At 38.3% G+C, this 25,558-nt stretch overlaps 1 protein-coding gene across 1 annotated transcript in view; it reads right to left on the bottom strand.

Moving 5' to 3' along the window:
• Nucleotides 1-470: 470 nt before the first annotated feature.
• Grpr (gastrin releasing peptide receptor) overlaps nt 471-25,558 on the bottom strand; it is a 31,885-nt gene continuing 6,797 nt past the window's right edge. Inside the window, exons 2-3 of the mRNA XM_077107920.1 lie at nt 2,767-3,118; nt 471-860 (exon numbers count right to left, since the gene is read on the bottom strand). Of these exons, the coding sequence (XP_076964035.1) occupies nt 471-860; nt 2,767-3,118 (742 nt within the window). The remainder of the gene's footprint in view (nt 861-2,766; nt 3,119-25,558) is intronic.

Raw genomic sequence — 25,558 nt, 5'->3', positions numbered from 1 at the left:
TTTATGTATTACAGATATTCCTGAAAAAGGAATTGAGTCATATTTTAAAAGCATTAGCTTCTGCTTAAAGAAATGACAAGGTGAAGTTTCCCAAAATAGACAGTCAAGGCCTGATTTCCCTGTTTTATCCATCTAGGGGGCCAGATTGTTTCTGTGACTTAATTGGCCATGCCTATATATATCAGGTCTTGATGCTTCAAATAATAATTTCTTGTTTGTTTCCTTTTCTAAAAAGGGGAGGGGTTTGCTTTCCATGCAAAGATTCATTTACAAGATGAAATGGGAAAGCTAAGCCTTGGTAACTTACTTAGAAACACAACAGTGATCCATTTGGGCCCCTCCCCACCCACCTACACCAGTCAAGAGCCTTCTGGAGGGTACAGAGATAACTACAGATTCAAGGGCTGAGGCTTCTGGCCCGTCATAAAGTAAAGCCAGGAGTCCCTAGGGGGTCAAGGTCAAGGGTTAGTCTAAACATACCCCTCATGACAGATGTTTCCATTGATCAGGCTGAAGGTGGCCACGGAGGGGTTGGTACTCTTGAAGGAGGTCATGCAGGTGGTACTTCTGCCAGTGCTGTGGGACCGGCTCATCAGGCCAGGCCGGCAACAGAGGAGCTGGGTGTTGAACTGTTTCCTGAAAGTCTTGCTTAGCAGGTAGAGGGCAAAGGGGTTCACGCAGGAGTTGGTGAAGGCCAAGAGGCGGGCACAGATACTGGTGACAAAGTGGAGCATGGAGGTATCCACTTCAGAGTAGTGGTAGGAACGGTACAGGTAGATGACATGATTGGGGAGCCAGCAGAAAGCGAAGAGGCCCACAAACACCAGCACCGTCTTGGCAAGCCGCTTCCGGGATTCCATCTAAGGAGAGAGTCACATGGAGAGTGACAGAGGGATCAGGGGACAGTGTCAGAGGAAAGGAGATGAAGATTCAGACAGACACAGGCAGGGAAAAGCAATTAGCTCACAAAGCCACAGAAAAAGGGTTCAATAGGAGAGGACAAGAGAATCCAAAAATCGAGACAAGAACAACAGAAACAAATGAGAGAGAGAGAGAGAGAGAGAGAGAGAGAGAGAGAGAGAGAGAGAGATTGATTCAGCAACAGAGATGGACAACAGGAAGGAGAAAGCCACGAGGCAGAATAGAGTTAGAACATGCTGCTGAGAACAGATCTTTAAACAAAGTTGATTACATGCTTGAATGGATTGCACAATGAAATTCTAGTAAATGCTCTCTTTTTCCTCGGGAGAGCAGGGGTGCAGTTTATCAGCCATACGACTTTATGCCTTTCTTGGCTCTACAGTTAATAATTTCTTATTCCCTCCAATGCTCAAAAAAGCAGCCAGCTTTGTTCTTCCTCACTGGCTAAGTCAAGATAACTGCCTATTATTATTTTTAATCTCAAGTTATTTCTAGGCTTTTCTATATAGGAAGGTAATTAGGCGAAGTGGGATGAACACCTCCTTTTGCTCCCAGCTCCCTGTCCTACCTCAGGGAGAAATTTGTTTCTCATTTAAGAATTTGGGGTACACTAGATGTTTGTCACTGAGAAATTTTTCAAGTAGGGAGATAGTTTCATTGACGGCTGTCACTCTTCTCTGGTAACTGAGGCAAGAGAGAGAAAGGAGAGAGACAGAGAGAGAGAGAGAGAGAGAGAGAGAGAAAGGAAAAGGGGAGAAAGAATTTTGAAGGGATTTGAAAGGTGAGGTCTCCAAGTGAGAGTCAGATATTGGGGGGAGGTACTAGAGATTGAACCCAGGGTGCTTTACCACTGAGCAACTCCCCCAGCCCTTCTTATTTTTTGTTTTGAGATGGGGTCCCCCTAAGTTGCTTAGGGCCTTGCCAAATTGCTAAGGCTGGCCTCAAACTTGCAATCCTCCTGCCTCAGACTCCCAAGTCCCTGGAATGACAGGCATGCGTCACCACTTCTGGTCAGCTATTCATTTAAATTAAGTAGGGAATCTTTCTACTTTTCCATCATGAATATCACATGATCTGCATCTGGATTAGAATGCAAGAAGAACTGACAGAGACAAGAAAGTCAGAGCCCTAGTCTACCATATGTACCTCAAAGATGAAATTTGGTGGTCATGAAGGATTAGGGGAGAATCTAACACATAAGGAGGACAGCCTACAAGCTAGGAACTCTAGGTCTTAGATGCTCCTTAACTTTACAATAATAAGGATTATTACCCTATATCAGATAAGAAAACCGAGGTTCAGAGGGTGTGAGTAAGCCATGAAATCTGGCTTTGAGCCACACCAGTGAGCCTTTCTCAATCAAATTACATCTTTCTTTCTTTTCTTTCTTTCTTTCTTTCTTTCTTTTTTTTTTTTTTTTTTTTTTTTGGTACCAGGATTGAACCCAGGGATGCTTAACCACTGAGCTATATCCCCTGCCCTTTCTATTCTTTATTTTGAGACAGAGTTGCTGAGGGTGGCTTTGAACTTGCAATCCTCCTGCCACAGCCTCCTGAACTGCTGTGATTACAGGTGTGCGCCCCCATCTTTTTCTTGAACTGACCTCATTTTCCTGCTCCCTCTGCTTTGCCTCTACGTGGGAACCCTCTTCCTAGCCAAGCAAATGTGAATGAAGTTTAAAGAAGCACCTGACTGCAGATCACTCATGTCATTTTATTGCAAAACCAAGTAACATGGCAGCTAAACACTGTACTTGTCAGTGGGGTCCAAAAACAAACAACAACCAAAAAAAAAAGCAAGGGACCAAATCCTCAAGGAAGAAGTAGTTCTCTCCTAAGTACTCACCTGCTTCTTGACATGTATATTTCCTTCCACAGGCAGATTATAAGCACTCTGGATCAGGTTTCTGGCAATGAAATAATAGTAGACGGAGATGATCGACAGTGGGATGATGTAGAAAACCAGAAAGGAAGCCATGGAGTGGATTTTGGGGTGCAGATCATTCGAGTGCGGGTATGGGGCACAGCTAATGAAGGTCTGGTTGGTGCTTTCCTCATGGAAAGGATGGAGGTCAGAGAACACAGCCTCTGGGATGGCCAGCAGCATGGAGATGATCCAGATCAAGGCGGCTTTGATGCAGATCTTCAACAGGGCATGAGACGTCTGAATATCCATTGGCCGGACAATGGCTTTGTACCTGGAGCAAGAAAGAGGGAAAGTTCTGCAGAAGTTGCCTACTGTCATTACAGATGCCAGGGCCGGGACTGGGGTGCGGCAAGTCAGACACTGAAGTATAATATTGAAGGAGGTGCTCACTTTCAAGTTCATGAAACTCCCGACTGAATTCACATGGCCCTGACCATGAGTGGCTTCTTCAGTTTGACACCCCAAGCACGTGGCTTGCCTCATCTTAGCTGGGCTGTGAAGGATGCCTTCCCTTTTTCCAGCAGTAACATTTGGCCCACATTCTTCCTCTTTCCTTCTCTCTTTTAGATCAGAAGTTTTCCTTTTTAAAATCTTTCTTTAATTGGCACATAAAATTGCACGTTTATTGTGCATAACATGATATTTCAAAATATGTATACACTGTGGGATGGCTCCATCAAGCTAATTAGCATATGCATCACATCACATATCTTTTGGTTTTATTAGTGCATTATAGTTATACATAATAGTTGGGTTCATTCTGATATAATCATACATGCATGGAATTTAATTCACTCCATTTCAATCCCTGGTGCCCCCTCTTTCTCTTCCCTCCTCCCTTCCCCAGCCTCCTTCCTCTATTCTACTGGTAGACCTTCCACTCATTTATTTATTTATTTTAAATTGGTGCTTTATAGATGTTCATAAAGGCAGAATTCACTGGTATATATGCATGCATATAGGGTAATATTATCAAATTCATTCGGCATGTCCTTCTCTTTCCCCTCCCTCCACCTTCCCCTTCCATCTCCAACTCCACTGATCTTCCCTCTATCTTTATGACATTCAACACTCCCCCATTTTTTCCCCTTACTTTGCTTTAGGTTCTGCATATGGACTTTTTTTTTTTTTTTTTTTTTTTTTTTAGCGCTGGGGATTGAATCTGGGGCCTTGCAGATGCTAGGCAAGCGCTGTACCACTGAGCCACATCCTTAGCCCTACATATGGACTCTTAGTGATTTTTAAGAATACAATACATTGTTATTAACCAGAGTTACCATGTTGTAAAATTCACAGTCTCTCTTGCTTTTGAGAATACTTCACAGAAAAGCCGATGTTCCTTTCATTTTTCTCATTAAATCACAGAAATTAATAATGAAGCACATTACTGTTTAAAGAGACAAGGAGGTTGGTGTATCTTTGGCAAAAACTTCGTTTTGAGGATTCAAATAGAATTCAAGGAATCTTAGGTCATCGAGTATTTTAAATATGCCCCTTTTTATCTTTCAAAGGATGTGGAATTTCCACTGAAATTGTTTTACCCAGGAGGAGCCCTGTAAAAATTAATCTTTCCCTTGCCCCCATACTCTTCCAGTGTTATCTTCTCTTGAAGCATTTGGGTCTTTACTGGTTTGTGAGCCATTTATCACAGATCAAGTGCTCTGGGAAGCAGACACAGGCATGCAGTTAAGAGTACCAAAGGTTTATTGGGCAGTAATACATGTGAAAGGAAAAGGGAGAAGGACAAAAGGGAATGAAGGGAAGCGGGGATGGGAATGGGAAAGACAGTAGAATGAATCAGATATAACTTTTCTATGTCCATATATGAATACATGACCAGCACAACTCTACATCATACAGAACTACAGATTGAGAAGTTATACTCCATGTATGTATGATATGTCACTCTACTGTCATGTATACCTAAAAAGAACAAATAAAAAATTAATAAAAAGAAAAAGAAAAGGGGAAAGGAAACAGGATTGGGCAGAGGTCGCTGTCAGACATAATGCAGATGACACAAGATCCATACCTGCAAGGATGACCAACCATCCAGTTTGCCTGGGAATTTTCCAGAGTGAGCACTGAAAGGCTTACATCCTAGGAAGATTCTCAGTCCCAGCAAACCAAGATGGATGGTGGCCTTACACCTGCCTAATAGGAAGTTTGGGAGCATAGATTGCCCAGTGGAGAGTCCTGCCTTGGGTAGAAATGGCCAGCCACTTGTCTTATCACTTTGCTTAGAGATTGGCTGGAGCCATCCAAGAATAGTGTGACTTCTTTCCTACCAGAGTCAGTCACTTGAACAGGAGCCACCCAAGAGAGCATGACCACAGTTTGAAACCTTAAGTGGACCCTGAAAGAGCTGATAGCCTCCAACCCCCTGCAGCTGGGCACATCTCTTCTTCCAGAGGGCTGAGCAGCACGACTCCATGTCGAACACAACTCCTCATCCGATGTCCAGCAAACTGGACCACCATGTATCTTGTGTGCACTTGTCTGAGAACCCTCAAGAGGCTGAGCCTCTGGTTGGTGAAGAATATATCTTTCTCCACCTTGACATGCACTGGCACTGTGATACGCACACACTCCACAAATGATTCTTCAATGAAACATGAGCTGCCATAAGGTGGAAGTTGACATGAGTTGGGACCAACTAAATGTGAGGCTGTTCGTGCTGAAAATACTGTGTTTGAACTGGGTTCTACTTATAATATTATTTTATATCATGTACTTAAGTGAGTCTACTTATTTCTATTCACTTCCATGTTGATCAGACTCCATTGAGCTACCAGTCTTGGATGCACCCCGAATCCTCACTCACTTTCCACCTGCTGGGGAAAGGAGAGAGCTCTTAAGTGGCAAGTTTGAAAAACAAGAATCTGGTTTGTATATTGAGCTCAGGGAGGTCATCTAACTGTCCCTGGCTAGGGGCATGGTATGTCTAATACAAGACACCAGAGTGTCAGCAAGTTCCGTATTGCTGTGGACCTAAAACATATTCTGGATAATAGCTTTATCAAATGTGGAAGCAATTATTCTGATTCCTTTATCTAGTTCTCTATTTTCAACTCAGGTAGTGAAGGCAGGGCTTTGATTTACTACATGATCTTAAAACCCAACATTTCAGAATAATACCCCAGTCTTGCTTCAATGTGCTTGGCTATACTTTCTTTATAATAATAATAATTATATATATATAATCTTTATTTTATATATCTTTATTATATATCTTTATTATATTTATCTTTGTTTTATATCTTTATTTTATATATCTTTATAAATGTATATATCTTTATTTTGTTTATTATTTTTAAAGATTTTTTTAAAAGATGGACACAATATCTTTACTTGATTTATTTTATTTATATTTATGTGGTGCAGAGGACCGAATCTAGTGCCTCACATGTGGGACGCAAGTGCTCTACCCTGAGCTATAACCCCAGGCCTTGTTTATTTATTTGTATGCGGTGCTGAGGATGGAGCTTAGTACCTCACACATGCGAGGCAAGTGCCCTACCACTGAGCTACAACTCCAGACCCCTGGCTTTACTTTCATTTAAAATAATTAGTGAAATCACATACAATTTTCAAAGATAAGTTCTATTTTGATCTAGTTTCTTTTCTATTCATCAATCATTTCAAACATTTTTATTCCTAACTTATAGTGTAGGCCAGGCAAGGAATTGATTTTTTTTTTAATTAGAATAAATGACCATCTTTACTTATTTATTTATTTTAAAATATTTTTTTAGTTGTAGTTGGACACAATACCTTTGTTTTATTTATTTATTTTTTTGTTTGTTTTTTATGTGGTGCTGAGGATCAAACCCAGTGCCTCTCAAGTGTTAGGCATATGCTGTTCTGCTGAGCCCTAGCCCCAACCTCAGCCCCAGCCCTGTAGAATAGGTGACCATCTTTAGCCAAAGATATGTATAAAAAGGCATCAGTAATATGTTTGTTAAAGATAAAATGATAACTATGACTTCTATCTGCATCTTCTGGAAGATGTCAGTCATAAGTACCAGTAAGTCTCTGGTAAAGGTGACTCACTCATGCATGAATAAACTAGAATCAACTGGTAATCCCATGTTCCTAAGTGCAGAATGCCTTGGGAACTATTGAGCTACCATTTCAAATTCATGATTTTTAAAACATAAAAGATAATACAAAAACATTTCCTTTATAGTTTTGCCAGAAAACAATTTGAATCTAAATCTAAGCAAGCCTCTAGTGATCATGACAGCCATGTTTGAACCAGTTTTCAGGAAAAGTGGGAATAGAGGAACCTGTTAAATGATGCTTTGAGGATAAAATCAGCCAAATTCTAAATTGGAAAATTCCGTAAAAATGATGATCCCACTATTTTCAATAAATGCATGTCATAGAAAAACTGGGAGAATAGTTACAGACTGAGATATGTTAGACTTATCAACCCAATTCAACATGTGAACCCCTTTGGAGTTTTCATTCAAACCAAATAACTATTGAAAGATATTTTTGAGACTATTGAAAAAAATCAAACATAGATGTAGTATTGGTGCTATCAAGGATTTATTTTAGTGTATTGAGTGAGATAATGATATTGTAACTATGTGTTATATAAGAGGCCTTGTTTATTAAAGATGTAAAAATGTGCAATTAAAAATAAATTTTATTAAAAATTAAAAATAGAATGTAAAAATACATTGCAAGGACTTTTCTGTTATGGAATATTCATAACATATTAAAGAATCAAAAGAAATCTTTTTTAACAAGTCCTTGTTTTGTGCCAAGCAGATAATGACATCTACATTATTTCATTTATATTCCGGACAACCCCAACAGGTATGCATTATTAGCCTCATCCTGTGATGGGAAATTGAAGCTCAGAGTTGAGGAGGTGGTAGAGTCGACATTCAAAAAATTGAGATCAATGCTTTTCAGGGTACCACAGCTCTTTCAGAAGAAAGTTTGGGTAAATCTTTTCTAGACACAGAGTAACAGACCAAACACATCTCAAACATATGCAGAGCATACTAAATGTTCCCTGAATGTCTAATGGTCCTATAGAGCATGGAACACATCTATTTCCTCTTCTGCCTCAGACTGTTCTGCCCAGAGCTCCCAATACAGGGAGTCAGGAGTCTCTGCTGGGTGGTTTCTATTTAAGAGTGATGTCTGTTTGAACTGGAGGAAGTGGATACCCGACCAGCTAATGAATTGCCTGGCCATCTACTAAAGAGTTCCTCTTTCTTATAAGCATTTAACTCCCTCCCCTCTCCCCCAAAAAAGAGGTAGAATGTAGTTAGTCAATGTTTGATGCTGAAAAGATTTTGATGTCAAGGAAGTTTTCATGGCAGCCATGTTTGAACCACATGGAAGATGAATAATCAGAGTAGATGGATTGGAAGAAAGATAAGGAATGAGGCAGACATAAGAGGGGAGGCTTATTATGTCAAAATGAACCCCACTGTTATATGTAACTATAATGCACTAATTAAAAAAATTTTTTTTAAAGAAGAGAGGCTGAGATAATGTGGCCCTAAGTCACACAGAGGATCCTTGTTTTCTGGCCCATGAACTACTTTTGCATGTCCATGAGATCTCCTGTAATAATCTTATAATGCTCTCATCCTCTTTTTCTTGCATTAGATTGAATGATTTCTGTTCTATGCTAACAAAAGAGCCTTATCTAGAGCAATTAGATATGATAATCATTTAAAGTTTATTACCAGATTTATTTCCAGGATCTTTCCATATATATCATCCCCAACGTCTTGTCCCCTGAAAGAATGATTTATCAGCTTTCTGCTGCACTAAAAAGATACATAAGTTCTTAAATGTCCATCACTTGCTTACCTCCCTATTTTCCTCATGCTCAATTCCAGAGACTCCATTCATCTGAGTCAAATCCTCCCAAATTTCAGCTTAAGTAACATCTTGATGAAGCTTTCATTGACCAATCTAGGCCTCAAACATCCCCATTCTTTTTCCCAATCTGAGTTTTATGAGAGGATTTTCAACTCTTCGCATTTTATACTTACAATAAACTATAAACTATCTTGAATTAACTGTTAGCTTTCTCTGGGTATATCTTTTCTACTTTCCTCCTAACTTTTCTGAGGTCAGAAGCTTCTATCTACTTCTCTTCCTTTCTTTATGTAGTGTTAAAAATGCCCCAAGCTCCTTGTTCTGTATACCATTTATTTTAAAGTAGGGTCTCAGCAAATAGTTGCTAATTAATTGATCATGAACACATGACTTGCAGATGTTTCTCTTGTTTCCAACTTGTCACAAATGAGAGAGAGATAAGATTTACTTTTACATATTTAGTAAGAATCATTCTTCCATAGACTGACACATTCACTCCTCTGATAATATGGGACGCAAGACAATTTTTCCCACTTCTGAAAACATCTGTGCATCATTTTTCTTATGCAAACATTTGAAAGGTCAAACAAGGTTCTACATAACAAGATTAATGTGTCAAAGAGATTCCTGGCAAGAAGAAGTAGCTGGCTGCCACACTCAGGGTTGGAAACCTTTGCCCACAGAAAAGTATGTCTTTTATTTCAATGTGGGCAGTCTGTTTATTTTTTAAGGATCCAGCATTTCAGCCCTTATTTGTCTATAATTATCTACTGAAGTGTGTCAGAATTGTTAAACAAAAATATTTTAAAACTTCCATTACAATTCAAATGTGCACTACGTGGGGAAGACAGAGGTGAAGAACAAAACAAAATGAACAGAATGGTCTCTAGGGTAACTGACACACTGTCTGCATTCAAATTAGAATCCTACCTAAAAAGATTTGACAAAACTATTAAACACTGGCCTTATTTTCTCCTGAGAATAACATGAAGTATTTCTCTGAAGAATTATTAACTGGCTTGTAAAATGACTACAACACACAGCAGTGGAATCTTATCTCCCTTTGAGCTATGGCTCTGCAAATGGAGAACTTCCTCCCTCTTAGTTCACATCCAACAGTTATCTTTAAGTATGTAACTGATTACAGTCATCCTGTCCTGTTTCCTCTAAACTAAATCTCTCTAATGCTCTTTTCTACCTCTTCTTAATATAGCCCACTTTTCTCTGGGCTCTAACATGGACTTGGGATTCAGAGCAGAATCCTGGGAAGATGGCAGGATGGAAAGAACAGAGGAGAAAAAAAAAGAAAAGTAAAAACAATGAAATTGGAGAAAGAGGCAGAGGAAGGGAGAAGATGGGAGACAAAGGGAGAGGACAGAAGCGGTGGGGTGGAGAAGAAAGAACCATCTGGCGATGCTCCTCTAGTTTAGAAGCACGGTTTCTCAGCTGACATATTTGTCTGGACCTTGTCAATGTACTTTGCTACCCAAGAGCAAGCTACAGGAAGGGTAGCGGGTGGTTGCAGAGCAGTGGAGCACTTGAGAAAGTACACAACTCCTTTTCACTAAGAACTCTTTAAGATACTTAGCAGGATCTAGCTAAGAAAGTAATAATCATTTTGGTGAAGGATGAACTTGCCATGCAAAAAATGTGCTTCCCAAACTTGGGAGGCGGGGCAGAGTAGACGTCAGCAACACAAGGATACAGACCCTGAAAGCCTGTAGAGTTGACTTGATTCTAGCCCCTTGTTTCCCTGGAAATGATATCATGAACAAGGACAAGCATGTATCCATGTTAAACTTGAAAAACTTGTGAGCAGGGAGTTGGGTTCAATCTCTCTCTCCTATTGCAAAAGTCTCAACCCCACTTGCATTAGGCCAGAATAAAATATTCTTTGCCATAAAAAAAAAAAAAAAGATGATGAGCAAAATGATCCAAGCCGCTACCCAGTCTCAGATCCAGGGCAAAGGCACCCCTTTCTGCATTCTATAGTTCTAATTGCACTAATTGGACATAGCACTCAGTAAAAAGAAAGTGGGCATGCACCTACATTCTGAATGTGTTGATGTATAAATTGTATACATGTATTACTGTACTAATATATTCATGAACAGTAAAACAGGCACCCTAAATTTTTTACTTACTAAAAGAAAACAGAAGTCTTTGAAAAAATGGTTGATCCTATATCTGAAGTAGGAAATGTACAAGATGAACCTCAAACACTTTATTTTGCCAGTCAGAAAGGAAGTGCTGAATATAATGGATTCATGGCAAAGAACTTAGAAGGCGTATTGAAAGATCTTCCTTGAAAAATTTAGGACAAGTTTAGCAGTAAACTAACAATAGTGGCAATGGATAACTCAATGTATTTAAAATAATACACAAATCAATCCAGGAGCAGTGACACATGCCTATATTCCAAGCTACTCAGCAGGCTGAGGTAGGAGAATGGCAAGTTCAAGACCAGCCTCAAAAAATCATCAAGACTCTCAGCAACTTAGCAAGGTGAAGCTTAGGGCCTTGCTAAGTTGCTGAGGCTGACTTTGAACTCACAATCCTTCTGCTTCAGCCTCTCAAGCTGCTGGTATAACAGGCATGGTCTCAATGTTATTTTTTTAAAAAAATATTTTTATTACTTATTGATGGGCCTTTATTTATTTATATGTGGTGCTGAGACTCGAACCCAGTGCCTCGCACATACTAGGCAAGCGCTCTGCCACTGAGCCACAACCCTAGCACTCAACGTCATTTTTTAAAGAAAATATAGAGGAGTTACTATTCTACCTTGAAGGAGATTAAAGAGATAAAACAAATGAAATGCACAAGCCTTGATTTGACTTTTTATTTTTATTTTCTATTTATTTATTTATTTATTAATTTTAGGTGGACACGATATCTTTTTTTTTAAAGAGAGAGAGAGAGAGAGAGAGAGAGAGAGAGAGAGAGAGAGAATTTTAATATTTATTTTTTAGTTTTCAGCGGAAAAACTTTGTTTGTATGTGGTGCTAAGGATCGAACCTGGGTCGCACACATGCCAGGCGAGCGCCCTACCACTTGAGCCACATCCCCCGCCCGACTTTCGATTTTTAAAAAGAACCAATAAAAGATGTTTCGGCACAACAGAGAAAATTTGATTATGGTTACATATTAGGTGGTATTTAAAGAATTATTGTTAATTTCATTCAGTGTGATAATGACATTGAGGTTTTTTTCCCCCCTCAGGTAATATATACTATTATACTTAAGGGTGAAACCTTAGATGTTTGCCCCTTACTTTCCAAAGCTCAGCAAAACAAAACACAACGAATATATAAATACACATACACACACACACACATCACACACACACAGCACATACACTTAGAACAAAATCTAAGAAATGACAATTGTTGAATGTGAGTGGATATTGTAAAATGCAGAATTTTTAAAAAATGAACTGTGTAAAATGCAAACTTTGAAATAATAGCGTGCATTTTATTACAATAGTGTGCATTTTATTAAAATAGTGTGCATTTTATTAAAATGATGTGCATTTTATTAAAATGATGTGATTGAATGTGTCATATCTGATTGGTGCCCATGCCAGGAACAGAGGATATGTCTTCTCTGTTATATTCATAATGTTCTCTTGGACTTTCAATTTTAAGATCAGCTAAAATTTGTGGGATTTTGTTTGGATTTATTTTGTTTCAGCAGGAATATTTTGTAGCCATTTATCAATTTGGGGATGTTAGTTTAATTAAAACTAGATTATGCACCAACATATATCAGTTGTCAAGGCCTTGTTATGAGCTGAAAGAGCAGGAAGGAGTTAAGAATGTCATCATTGTTGAGCCTCCTATGAGGTGAGACACCCATCGTGCTGCCTGTGCACCAGGTGATAAGACATCCTCTGACATAGAGTCAAGTTGGACCCTATGTATTGCTAATGGTTAATTCATCCTTACATTTAAATAAAAAGCAATATAAATAGAAATCTTGACACTTTCTTCCCTTCTCTGATTTATAGGTCACACCTCTCTAGAAGCATGTGAGTCCCACTTGTCTGTTGTCCCAGAGGACTCTTTCTGGAAAATGTAGCCAAAGTTTCAGGAGTTTTTCTAGAGTTCTGTAGCAGAGACCCTTCTGTCTCAGGAGGAAGCGAGTTTTAAACTCAGGCCAAGGATCCATGTTCCATGATTACATGGAATCACACTTTTTCTTTCAAGAGATCAAAAAACAGATGCTGTATCCAGGCAGGACCATCTCTGACTAAAATTCTCAAGTTATCTATCAGGGAGGATATTATGTCCTGTACCTGTAGATGCCCACTGTCTCCCTAAGAGGAGGCCCTGCTTTGGGGAGGAGAGAAGATATCAGTTATTCATTCTATAGTATGGTTTGAGGTTAATGCCATCACCTTCATGTATGTATATAAAGTCCTACCTCCAAGTGTGGTAGGAAAGCTCTGTTTCCCAATAATAGACTTCTCTTTCTTCTGTAATCCAGCAGCATGGGAGGCTGTGACAGAAGGATCACGAGTTCAAAGCCAGCCTCAGCAATAGCGAGGTGCTAAGCAACTCAGTGAGACCCTGTCTTTAAATAAAATTCAAAATAGGACTGGGGATGTGGCTTAGTGGTCAAGTGCCCCTGAATTCAATTTCTGGTACCAAAAAAAAAAAAAATAGAAAATAAAAGATGTCTCTTTCTCTTTCCCTTTCTTTCTTTCCCTCCCTCCCTCCCTCCCTCCCTTCCTCCTCCTCCTCCTCCTCCTCTTCCTTCTCCTCCTCCTCCTCCTCCTCTTCCTTCTTCTTCTTCTTCTTCTTCTTTTCTCTCTTTCTCTCTCTCTTTCTCTCTCTCTCCCTCCCCACCACTCCGTCTCTTTCTTTCTTCCCCCAACAAGTAGAAGGGACTTTTGTAGGGACAAGGGCTGCAGGCAACCAGATTTCTACATATTTACTTTCTTCCAAGTCTCACTTAGTAAATACTGTGTGCAAATTTCTTACACAGGTTACACAGGAATAAAACTATTTAGTACCTGGATTTCAATTAGATTGATTCTACTAACAATAGTGACCACCACTGCTGTCATAGCTAAAACATATGGGAGACTTAACATGAATCAGGTACTGGGCTGTAAGCTTTGTTTAAATTACCACTTTTATCTTCACAACAATCCTATGTGGCTTGTACTAATGTTATTGCTTTTTTACAGATATGGAAACTGAGGCTAAGTAACTTATACAAGGCCATCAGTGCTAAGTATTGGAAACAGAGTTTGAGCCCATGCAGGATGACCTCTAGGCCTATCACCAGGTCATACAGCTTTCTACCACCATGGTCTTGTGGTTGACTATGCAATCCATGATTTCTGATATTGGAAATAAGGAGGAAAAAACAAGGAGAAGTTATCAGAAGATCTATCCTCCACCTGCTAGAGCCATGGTGAAAGCAGTGTATTTGTAAGCAGATATAAAATTCCTGTTCTTCCTTGAGTCTTATACTGAATGTTTATATATATATATATATATATATATATATATATATATATATCATAAAATAATATATTATCATATGATAATATGATATATAATTAACATATACTAATTAATATATTATATAATGATATGATATATTATATATAATTATATATCATTAATATATTATATATTATTATATATAATATATAATAATAATAGTAATATATAATATATATATTGCTGTTCCCTGTGGCCTGAGGCCTAGAGTGAAGCCAAGAGTGAGGTATCTTGGCTCTTTCATATATTCAGAGGCCTCAGAACCAAAAGGAGCCAAGGAGCCATCTGAGTGGGACATTGGAGGGGAGATAAACAACGGCATCAGAGGAAGACTAGAAGCCAGCAGCTAGAAAGAGGCTAGAGAAAGAGCCACTGACACTGGGAAGGTTTCAGGAGTGAGGATACTGACTCTGGGATATAAGGGATATAGAAGCTTAGGGATAAAATGGAAAAGGAGGTGCAATCAATTGTGGGCCATCTTATGGCACTTTCACATAAAGTATTGGACAGCTATTGACCCTTGGGCCAAAAATGAGTTTTAGCAGGATGATCTGATTTCAAAGTTCAATGCTAATCCTGTGAGGGAGGCTGTCAGAAGGAGTATAAGCAGGATGAAACATTACACTTGCCAGTGGGTATGTTTAAAATGACAAAGGAAAAGCAGTTAACTCAAGTTAAATTTCAGTAGGTGTGCAAAGATCTTGGCACACGTTGTCATTGGAAGGCCATTCCTCAAAAATATTATGGAAGGAAGAATATATATTTATATCGTGTTAGACTTTTTCAGCAGTTTATGAGCCAAAAAGTTTAAAGAACTTTTATAGATCCCATTTGCAAATTATAGTTAGGCACTGTCTTCAATTACTCGACCGTGTAGCATGGAAGATACACAGAGAATAGGGAAAATTACAAAGATGGAGAAGAATCGCTCATGCTCTAGAGTGGAGAGAATAGATTCTGGGTCATAAATTGTTTTCATAAATTGTTATTCACCTCCACACAGAGTCTGAGGCAAGGATTTAGGTCAAGCAAGGGAGGGGATCCTAGGAAGCACAGGGAGGGAGTAAGGAAGTGAGACAGGGAAGAATTGGAAGCCAATAAAAAGGTACCACTGTAGGCAACTAGGGCACACTCTTGCTGAGTCTTCCTTGACATTAATCAGAATCTTCTGGAGAGACAAGGCTGTCACATAAACCACTCGAGTTAAGTGTGAATTTTAGCTAAATAGCCAATTTCCCACCACCCAGTATTGGAACTTAAACTCAAGCCTCCTACATATTAGGCCTACTTCCTACCACTGAACTACATCCCAACTGGGGATCCCTGCAGAGACCCACACTGAGTACATTTCAGAGCTGTGTCATCAAGGAATGAGGTTATGGTATTTATTCAACTCTCCCTCACCCCTCTTTGAGAATTATCCTGGGTTGTTATTTCTAGGATACTCCAGCATGCCCTTAACCTTACATTGGCCCAGGGATGGACCTTGCAGAGAAACACAGGAAGTCTGGGACTGTAAGTGACCTTCAGGGTGCCCTGCGGCATAGGAACTCCACTTGCTATGTAAATTCTGCTGGTCCACTCAGTTTATGAATTAAAGAGAGAAAGTAAAATATCTGAGGTGATTTTCAAATGTATTTCTTTTTTTCCAAATATATTTCAAATTTTTTCAAATATATTTCAAATTTTTTTCAAATATATTTCAAGTTCTTGGGAATAAAAACAAAATTTCAAAATTATCTTAATAAAATACATTATCATTTTTCCCCCAAACAAGAATCATTAAAGCTCAAAAATACCATCATGGCATATGACTCATTGAATTTAATTATAAAAAACTTGACGGCACTATATTTAAGTAAACTTCTGTGAGAGGTTTTATAAGTAGGACGATCCAACTTTGTAGCTAACTGGGTTCACTGGCCTTAAGGTTGATCTGGGCAGTGTTGGAGAGGCATCACTGTGTAGTGAAGGATCCCAAAACAGGAAGAGGGAGGGAGAGACTGGATAAAGACTGGGAGCCCTGCATTCTACTTCTACTTTCATAATTAACATTTTTTTGTGGAAATATGCTGTCTCCATTTGTTTTTATTTTTATTTTTTTATTTAGCAAAAACTTACCTAGCATTTATTTTGGGTCTGGCACAACTCTCAACACTTTACAAGAATCAACTTTTTTGCCGGGCACAGTGGCACATGCCTGTAATTCCAGTGACTCTGGAGGTTGAGGCAGGAGGATCAGAAGTTTGAGGCTAGCCTCAGCAACTTAGCAAGGCCCTGTCTCAAAATAGAAATTAAAATGATCTGAGAATGTAGCTCAGGGGTAAAACTGTGAGTTCAATCCTCAGTCCCCACCCCCACAAAGACAATTTTTTAAATCTACATAATAATACCAGAAGATGGGTATTACTATTGTCATCTTATTTAATTTTACAGATGAAGAAACTGAGGCATGGAGAGGTAAATAACTTGCCCAGGGCCACATAGCCAAGAGTGGCAGGGCTGGGGCTTGAATAAAGGCTGCTGGCTCCTGAGTCCAGGCTTTAAACCATGAGATTTTAATACTTCCATTTGCTTCATCTGCAAAATGGAGTAATGGTACCAACCTTACTTATTGTGATGGAAAGCTAACTGAGATGTTTCAAAACACTTTTGGAAACAGGGAGCACTATTTAAATAAAAGGTTATGGGGGCTGAGATTGTGGCTCAGCGATAGAGTGCTTGCCTAGCATGCGCGGGGCCTTGGGTTTGATCCTCAGCACCACATAAAAATAAATGAATGGAATAAAGGTATTGTATCCAACTACAACTAAAAAAAATATTTTAAAAATATATATATATTTTAAAAAAATAAATAAAAGGTTATGATTGCATTTCCTGGGAAGGATGAATGTCCACTAGAATGTCAACTGGTCAAGATTTTGATAACTACCTCTTAGCTCCCTTCTAAAAATAAATAGTAATCATGGTGATGGTATTAACACTCTTTTGACTAGGAATTCAAACACTGTATAAAGAAGTCAATGCATATTATTTCATTTCATCATTTGAACAGTCCTGTGATATATCAGAAGTAAATACTCGTATTTTAAAAATTAGAAAACTGAGGCATATAAGAGTGATTTACTGAAAGTCACTTAGCTGACAGTGAGAAGAAACAGAGCTCAAATTGAGACATCTCTTTAAATTCAACACTTTTGAATCCATTTCCACTATGAACAGTGTTCTTATTAGGGTTTAGATGTGAGTGTCCCCCAATAGCTCATGTGTGAGATAATGCAAGAGGGTTCAGAGGTGAAATGATTGGGTTATAAGGGCCTTAACCTAATCAGCTCATTAATCCCCTGATAGGTATTAACTGGGCAGTAACTATAGGCCGGGAGGGCGTGACTGAGAGGTAGGTCACTGAGAGTGTGCCTTTGGGGTTTATTTTGTCCATGGCAAGGGGAGAGGAGTGTTTCTCTCTCTCTCTCTCTCTCTCTCTCTCTCTCTCTCTCTCTCTCTCTCTCTCTCTCTCTCCTTCCTGGTATCATGTCCTGAGCTGTTTTCCTCCACCAAACTCTTCCGCCATGATTTTCTGCCTCATCTTGGCCCCAGAGCAATGGAGCAAGCCATCTATGGACTGAGATCTCTGAAACCATGAGCCCCAAATAAATTTTTCCTCCTTAAAATTGTTCTTGTCAGGTATTTTGGTCACAGCAGCGAAAAAGCTGACTAAAACAGCTTTACTAAATGTGACCCATCCCCAAAGCAGTAAACAAAACAAGAGAGCAGGCCAAAAAGAAAAAGAAAAAATAAAAGTATTATTTAAAGGGTACAGAGCTTCAGTTTAGGAAGCTGACAAAGTTCTGGAAATGGATGGTGGTGACAGTTACACATTGGTGTAAATGTACTTAATGCTACTGAACTGTGCCCTTAAAAATGGCTAAAATAGTAAATTTTTCATTGTGTTGTATATTTTATCACAATAAAATTAAAGAAAGCAAAGAGTTTGTAACCATACAAGCTTGGGACTATCTTAAGAACCAACTGAAACAATTGCTGTAAGTCAGCAAAGATATCAATAAAGAGGGTGGATGAGTTAATTTGAAGGACTTTTCTCGGTTAAAAAATTGTCATAAAGTACAATGAGCTCACTATAAAAATTCAGACAGTAGAGAATTCTAAAAACTAAAAAACAACAACAAAAAATACAATCATGATTCTTACTTGCGATGTTCTGATATATTGCCTTCCAATTTTTCCTCTGCCTTTTGTACAGAATTGGGGGTATACAATTTCTCAGATTTTTCAAATGACCCATAATGTAAGCATTTCCTTGCCTCACACACATGCCCATGACCCCTCTAGCCAGAAGGCAGTGCTCTGCCGATGACAGCTAGCACCTCTGGGTGCCATGTCCTTCTAGGCAACCCTTTCAATTTTTTTCATTTAAACAACTGTAGACAGCACACAGGACGTAAGGCATGCTGGAAAGCATTCTTAAAGATCATTGTTTGAGCTGGGCATGGTGGTGCACACCTGTAATCCCAGCAGTTTGGGAGGCTGAGACAGGAGGCTCATGAGTTCAAAGCCAGCCTCAGCAACTTAGCAAGGCTCTGAGCAACTCAGTGAGACCCCATCTCTAAATAAAATACAAAAAAGGACTGGGGATGTGGCTCAGTGGGTAAGGTGCCCCTGAGTTCAATCCCCCATACAAAAAAAAAAAAAAAATCATTGCTTGACTCTTACCATTTCCTAATCATGTGCTATAGAACCTTCATCTCACCATCTAAAAATAGTGATAGGGATTACAGATGATCCAAAAAGCTAAGATGCATGACAAGACAGTGCCTTCTAACCAACAACAAAGCATTACAGATAATAGGATGTTTATTTATAATATCCCCTAGTAAGTTTGTCCTATATAATTGGACAGAGGCCATGGATTCTTCTAGGTTCTCTCCACTTAAATAAGAAAATCTCACTGTTAAATGACCAGAGTATGTGCATATGACACTGTTATCAGGGACAGCAAGCTAGGACTTACCAATTAAATCTAATCCTTTGTCTGCTTTTGTATGACCATGAGCTAGAAATAGTCTTTACATTTTAAAAGGTTGGGAAAAATCCAAAGAATAAAATTTTGTGATATATGAAATTCAAATCTCAGTGTCCATAAGCAAAGCTTTAATGGCACACTGACATATTCATTTATTTGTGCATTTCTATGGCTGCTTTCATGCCACAAAGGCAAAATTAAGTGGTCACAATAGAGACCCACCATATGGCCCACAAAGCCTAAAACATTTAGCATCTGGCCCTTTTCAGAAAAGTCTGCCTAGCTCAGGCCTATGTGCTCTGAATGTCTGAATGTGCCTAATTTTGTCCCCTGCCTGTCTACGTCAAAGCTGTTTATTCCTTTTTTAAATGGAGGTAATCCCGCCCATCTCACCCAGTGCTGCCTGTTAAACTTATTAATTTGTGATAATGAAGACAATAGGCCACTGACCCCTGAAGTTGGTCTTCCAGTACTAAGCACTCATTGCTCAGCATGCTTACTCAATTTATCAGCACATTTAAGTACTAATTTGGCATTTCAGGCTCTGCTTGGCACTATGAATATGAAAGTCCTTAGCTTCTGAGGATTTAAATCCAATTGGGAAAGGAAGGTACACTCAAGAAAAGCACTTAATGAAGGATACAATGACATTTGCATATTCCTTGTGAAGTTTCTTAGAAGAGATGATGCTAGATCAGCATATATAAAGTGCTATTATCACAGTATTATAGACAAATGAGCACATATTTAATTACAAACCCGTTTTCCATGTAACTACAGAAGATAAAATGTATTAGTCATCAACTACCATTTCTTTAACTTGAAGAAAAAGAAATTGGAGCCCAGGGAAGTCCCACAGCTAGTTAGCTGAGAACAAGACCTAGAGCATAGATCTCTGGATCTTTGAGCCAGTGGCAATTTTCGTATTTGACCATCACACTTTAGATTCTTAAGTCTTTTTATTTTTGTATTTTATTTTATTTATTTTTGTTACTGGGGATTGAACTCAGGGGCGCTTAACCACTCAACCACATCCCCAGCCCTTTTTATTTTTTATTTTGAGACAGGGTTCTGCTAAGTCACTGAGGCTGGCTGGACTTGAACTTTCAATCCTCCTGCCTCAGCCTCCTGAGCTGCTGGGATTACAGAGTGCCACCACGTAAGGCTTGAGTCTTTTTAAAGCACAAGTAAAGAATAGTTAGAAGTAGATATTGATAATACTTGTATTCATCATATAGTTAGTTCCTACATTCCCTAACCATCATTTTAACCTTTAATTTCACCTCTGTTGAAAATCTAAAAAAGAAATAATGCCAAATTCTGATTTTTCTACCCTTATGCAATGTTTTCAACCATTTAAAGTAAGAGGAGACAAAAGATAATAATGAGATTCTTAAAAATCTATTCTGAGCTAGGTGCAGTAGCTCCTGCTTGTAATTCTGGCAACTCAGGAGACTGAGGCAGGCAGGATCCCAAGTTTGAGGCCACCCTCAGCAACTAAGCAAGACACTCAGTAATTTAGAGAGACTCTGTCTCAAAATAAAAAGTAAAGTGGAGTGGGGATGTATCCCCTAGGCAAAACACCCCTAGCATCAATTCCCAGTACCAAATAAAATAAAATAAAATTCTGTTCTGATCACTTTATGTTTGGAACGTTGGGGATTAAATCCAAGATCTCATGCAAGACAGTAGGTACTTTACCACTGAGCTATATCCCCAGCCCCCATTTATTTATTTTTCCACATGTTCTCTAGGGGAGACTACTGTGATATCTTTGTTTAATAATTTTCTACTGTTTTAAAGTTGTGTTAAAGAACTTCTCATAACAGAGGTCTGACCCTGGTATGACATTGCCTAACTCAATTTTTTAAAAAAGAAACATTGAAAAGCTTAAAATTGATCAGCAGTTCTTCTATTTACTTGTAGATAGCATAAGGAAATAAATGAGTCACTGAGACACATTATTGTCACAGTAAGTCCTCCTTAATAAATTTCTTTATGTGCACAAATTTGCATTTTTCCTCTACTTCTTTCCTGTATAACTTTTAGTTATTGCCATTGGCCAATTGGGCTGAGTACAATACAAGAAAAAAGAAGGAAGGAAGGAAATAAGGAAGGAAGGAAGGGAATGAAGAAGAGAAGTTTAAAGAAATGTACCTTAGAACATTCTGTCTCTTTCCTTTCCATTGAATGTTCACTGTTATCCCTCATTGTATAACTGAATGTCAGTTCTAGCTCCTGCTTACTGGGGCTAAGAGTCCTGGACTAGTTTGAAGATCGCAGAGGCTTTGATGTACCTACATGCTTGGCAGTGTCCGCTGCTACAGGCATCAGCTGAAATTTCTCACTTACTCATTTTGAAGTTAGCCAGAGCTCACTTCTCTGACTCTAAATTGCTAAGATCATCTGAGGCTCTGAATGCTGATCCCACAGGCCTGAGTAGGTACTTCCAAACTCCTCTTCAAAAGAACTAAGATGTGTGGAGTTTTCAATGGCAGCAGACCAGGTCTTAAGACAGGTGGTATGGGATTATCCCCTCCTGATAATGGTGACCTAGCTTGTTGCTGACCTAGTCTTCTGTATCGAAAAGTTAGAAAAAAATCTCTTTGAAAACATCAGTGAAACACCAAGGGAAACACAAGGCTATGACTACACAAGAAGCCAAAATTCTAGAGAGAAAGGAAGCTTGGAGATGAAGCTATTATTCAGCATCATTTTCCCTTGAAGGCATTTACAGATTTCAAGCAACAGTAGAGAAACTAAGAGATGAACAGAATTTCTAGAAACTTTAGAGAGGGATAATAAGTAGAGTCCAGGGACCACCAAGTAGAGGATCCTAGGTTAACACTCCAGGTTTTAATTAAGATGCTGAAAGATGTAAACCTTATTAGTAGAGGAGAACCAACCAATCCTCACAAAGACCAAAGCCCAGCTGCCAACCTACTCAGTCTTTTTTTTTAATATATATATATATATATATATATATATATATTTTAGTGTTGGTGGACCTTTATTTATTCCTTTATTTATATGTGGTGCTGAGGATTGAACCCAGTGCCTCACACATGCTAGGCAAGCGCTCCACCACTGAGCCACAATCCCAGTCCCCTACTCAGTCTTTGATTGTGTCAAATATCCTGCCACTTTCTAGCTGCAAGAGCAAAAACTCATCTTTCCCAAAGATAATATCATCTAGAGCATCAAATCATCTACAATTCTTCATATGAAAAATTAAACAGTCAAACAAAAATTGCCTGGAATACCAGGCAACAAAACAAAGTGGCCAAAAAACAAAGGGAAAAAGATATAATAGAAACAGATTATAGAGATTCTACATGTTAGAGTTTACCAGAGAGGAATTTTAAAATATATTGAGATGAATTGGAGAAATTAGACTACAAGATGGAATCATATATAAATTCTAGAATTACAATCACAATAACTGAAAATAAGAATCAAATAGAAACTTCAGAAGCAGACTAGACACAGTTAAGGAGAGAATTAGTGAACTGAAAATGGTAAGACTGAAGTACAGTGAGAAAAAAGGATTAAAAATACAAAAAAGGAAGTAGGAGATGCATGTGCATAACAAAATGATGTAATTAAAATTGTATTTAAAATTATTTTCAATGACAGAGGTCTTATACCAATATGAAATTACCTGCCTTAATAAAATAAAAAAAACCCAAAAGGGGTAAAAAGATTTAAATTAACCTGTAGTTATTCTATTTATATGTGGATAGCATAAAGAAGGAGACAATGGAATAGGAGCAATATTTGAAGTAGTAATAATTAAGAACTTTCCAAAACTGACTAAAAATCTTCAGGGCACAGATTAAAGAAATACTATGAACTCCAAGCAGGAATAATACAAAGAAAACCAACCCTATGTGCATCATAGTAATACTACTGGAAACCAAAAATGAAAGAGGAAAAATTTTAAATCAGTTCCAAGGTGGGAGGGGGATTAATACTATTAAAGGAGCAACAATAAAACTGACATCTGACTTCACAGAGGAAGTCAGAAGCCAATGAATGACAACTTCAAAATGCTGAAAGATAAGAATGCCCTCTTAGAATTCTATGCCCAGTGTAAATATCCTCCAAAGGCATATGAAGGAAAAAGGTTTTCAGGAAAACAATAACTGAGAAAATGTATCACTATGAAACTTAACACTAAATGAAATACAGAAAGGATTCTTTGGGTAGCTATAACATGATCTCAGGTGAAGCCACAGAGATGCAGGAAGGAGCAGAGAACAATGGTAAAAGTAAATAAGTGAATGCACCTAAATCCAAATTTAAATCTAAAGGTAAACATGTGAGTAAATGTAAAGTAGATACAAAGAGTCAAAATAACATCGTGTGGGTCTTAAAATACAAAAAGAATTAAAATATAGAACAAATAAAACAAAAAGTAGGAGAGAATTTTAAGTGTCTTATTAACTTTGAATTGTCTACAAGATTCTTTGTACTGTGTAGAAGATTCTAGTAAATTAAGTATACATATTGTAAAGTCTAAGGTAGTAACTAAAAGAATATTAAGGAAAGCTTGATAATTAACAAAGGCATAGGTAGAAAGGGAGGAAAAAGATTATTAAAAGGGTGACACCAATAAAATCAAATATTAAGATGGTAGATTTAAATTTAAATATACAGATAGAATTGAATTTATCAGTGTCTGTATTTATAGGGCAGAAACCTGGAGCCAAATTAACAAATAGCAAATATATTTGTATAAATTCACTCGTATTATGCATAACCACAAAATACCAACATTGATAAAGATAACAAAAAGCTCATAATGTGAAGACAGCCACACCAAGTAGGTTAATAAATGTCATCAATTAAATGAATACTTACGATTACTCAAGGCACAAGAAAACTTGAAATGCTCTAAATTTTTACGGCCCATGTAAGAAAGAAACAGGATAGTAATTGCTATGGTTTGAGTGTTGAAAACTCATGTTGAAATTTTATTTTCACTGTCACCGTACAGTGTTAAGAGGTGGGACCTTTAACAGGTAATTAGGTCATGAGGGCTCTGTGCTTGTGAGCAGATTAATGCCAGGAGCAGATTAGTTATATGAGAGCGCATTGTTATAATGCCAAGTTCAGTCCCCATTTCCTCTGTGTCTTGCTCAAGTTCACTTGCCCTTCTGCCATATTATGACACAGCATGAAGGCCCTCGCAGGATGCTAGCACCATGCTCTTGGTCTTCCCAGGCTCCAGAACCATGAACTAAATAAACTTGTATTGTTTATAATTTACCCAGTCTGTGTATTCTGTTATAGCAGCAGAAAAAAAGACTAAGACAATGGTTTTCTAAAATTTGATAATAATCCTAAACATTTATATAACATTACCAATAATAAGGCATGAAGTTGAAAGCAAATTTTCCAACCTTTCATTAATAAAAAGACTATTTTAATAAAAAAAAATGCAAGACGACGACATACCCTTCTAATTTCTCTATAGAAGTGAATATTACTGGGGCTAGGAGTGTAGCTTAGTTGTAGAGTGCGTGCCTAGTTAGCATGCATGGGGCCCGGGGAGCAATCCTCAACACACACATACACACAAAAGGAAGAGGAAGGAAGAAAAGAAGGAAGGAAAGAAGAAAGGCTATGGATGTGGCTCAGTAGTAGAGTGCTTGCCTAGCAAGGTCTCGGGTTCCATACCTAGCATAGTAGGAGAGCAAGAGGCGGGTAGGGAGCAGGAGTGGGGAGGCTGGGAGAGGGAGAATGAGAGGGAAGAAAGGATATTACAAAATCACGTACATTTAAAGAGAGACAAATGATGATTGACCCAAAATATTTAAGAAAACAAGTAGGACAGTTAATTAATAGGTATGCTGTTCCGGATTTTGTGATGTTTCTGGAATTTATGAGTTTATTTAAATTAATGATGTATTATGATTCCTAAATCTGATGTATGCTTTCTAAATGATTTAAAACATTTATATATATTTATATATAGTAAGGGGGATTGAATCCAGGGGCACACTACCACTGAGCTACATCCCAGCCCTTCTTATTTTATTTTTATTTTGAGACAAGGTCTCACTAAGTTGCCCAGTCTGACCTCAAACTTGTGATCCTCCTGCTTCAGCCTCTGGAGTTGCTGGGACTACGGGCATGTGCCACCACACCAGGTTAAACTTTCATTTCTTTTTTTGACATTTCATTCAAAATTTTACTTGTGTTTTCTTAAAAAGCACCCCCAGTTTTCATAAAACCTAGATTAGCTCTTGTCATCTGTGGTCAGAAGCATTATTCTAAGGCTGTACTCTGTTAACCA

The sequence above is a fragment of the Callospermophilus lateralis genome (genome assembly GCF_048772815.1).
Source record: "Callospermophilus lateralis isolate mCalLat2 chromosome X unlocalized genomic scaffold, mCalLat2.hap1 SUPER_X_unloc_1, whole genome shotgun sequence".
NCBI lineage: Eukaryota > Metazoa > Chordata > Mammalia > Rodentia > Sciuridae > Callospermophilus > Callospermophilus lateralis.
Note: the sequence above shows the minus strand (reverse complement) of the source record. Positions and strands in the feature narration are given on the sequence as shown.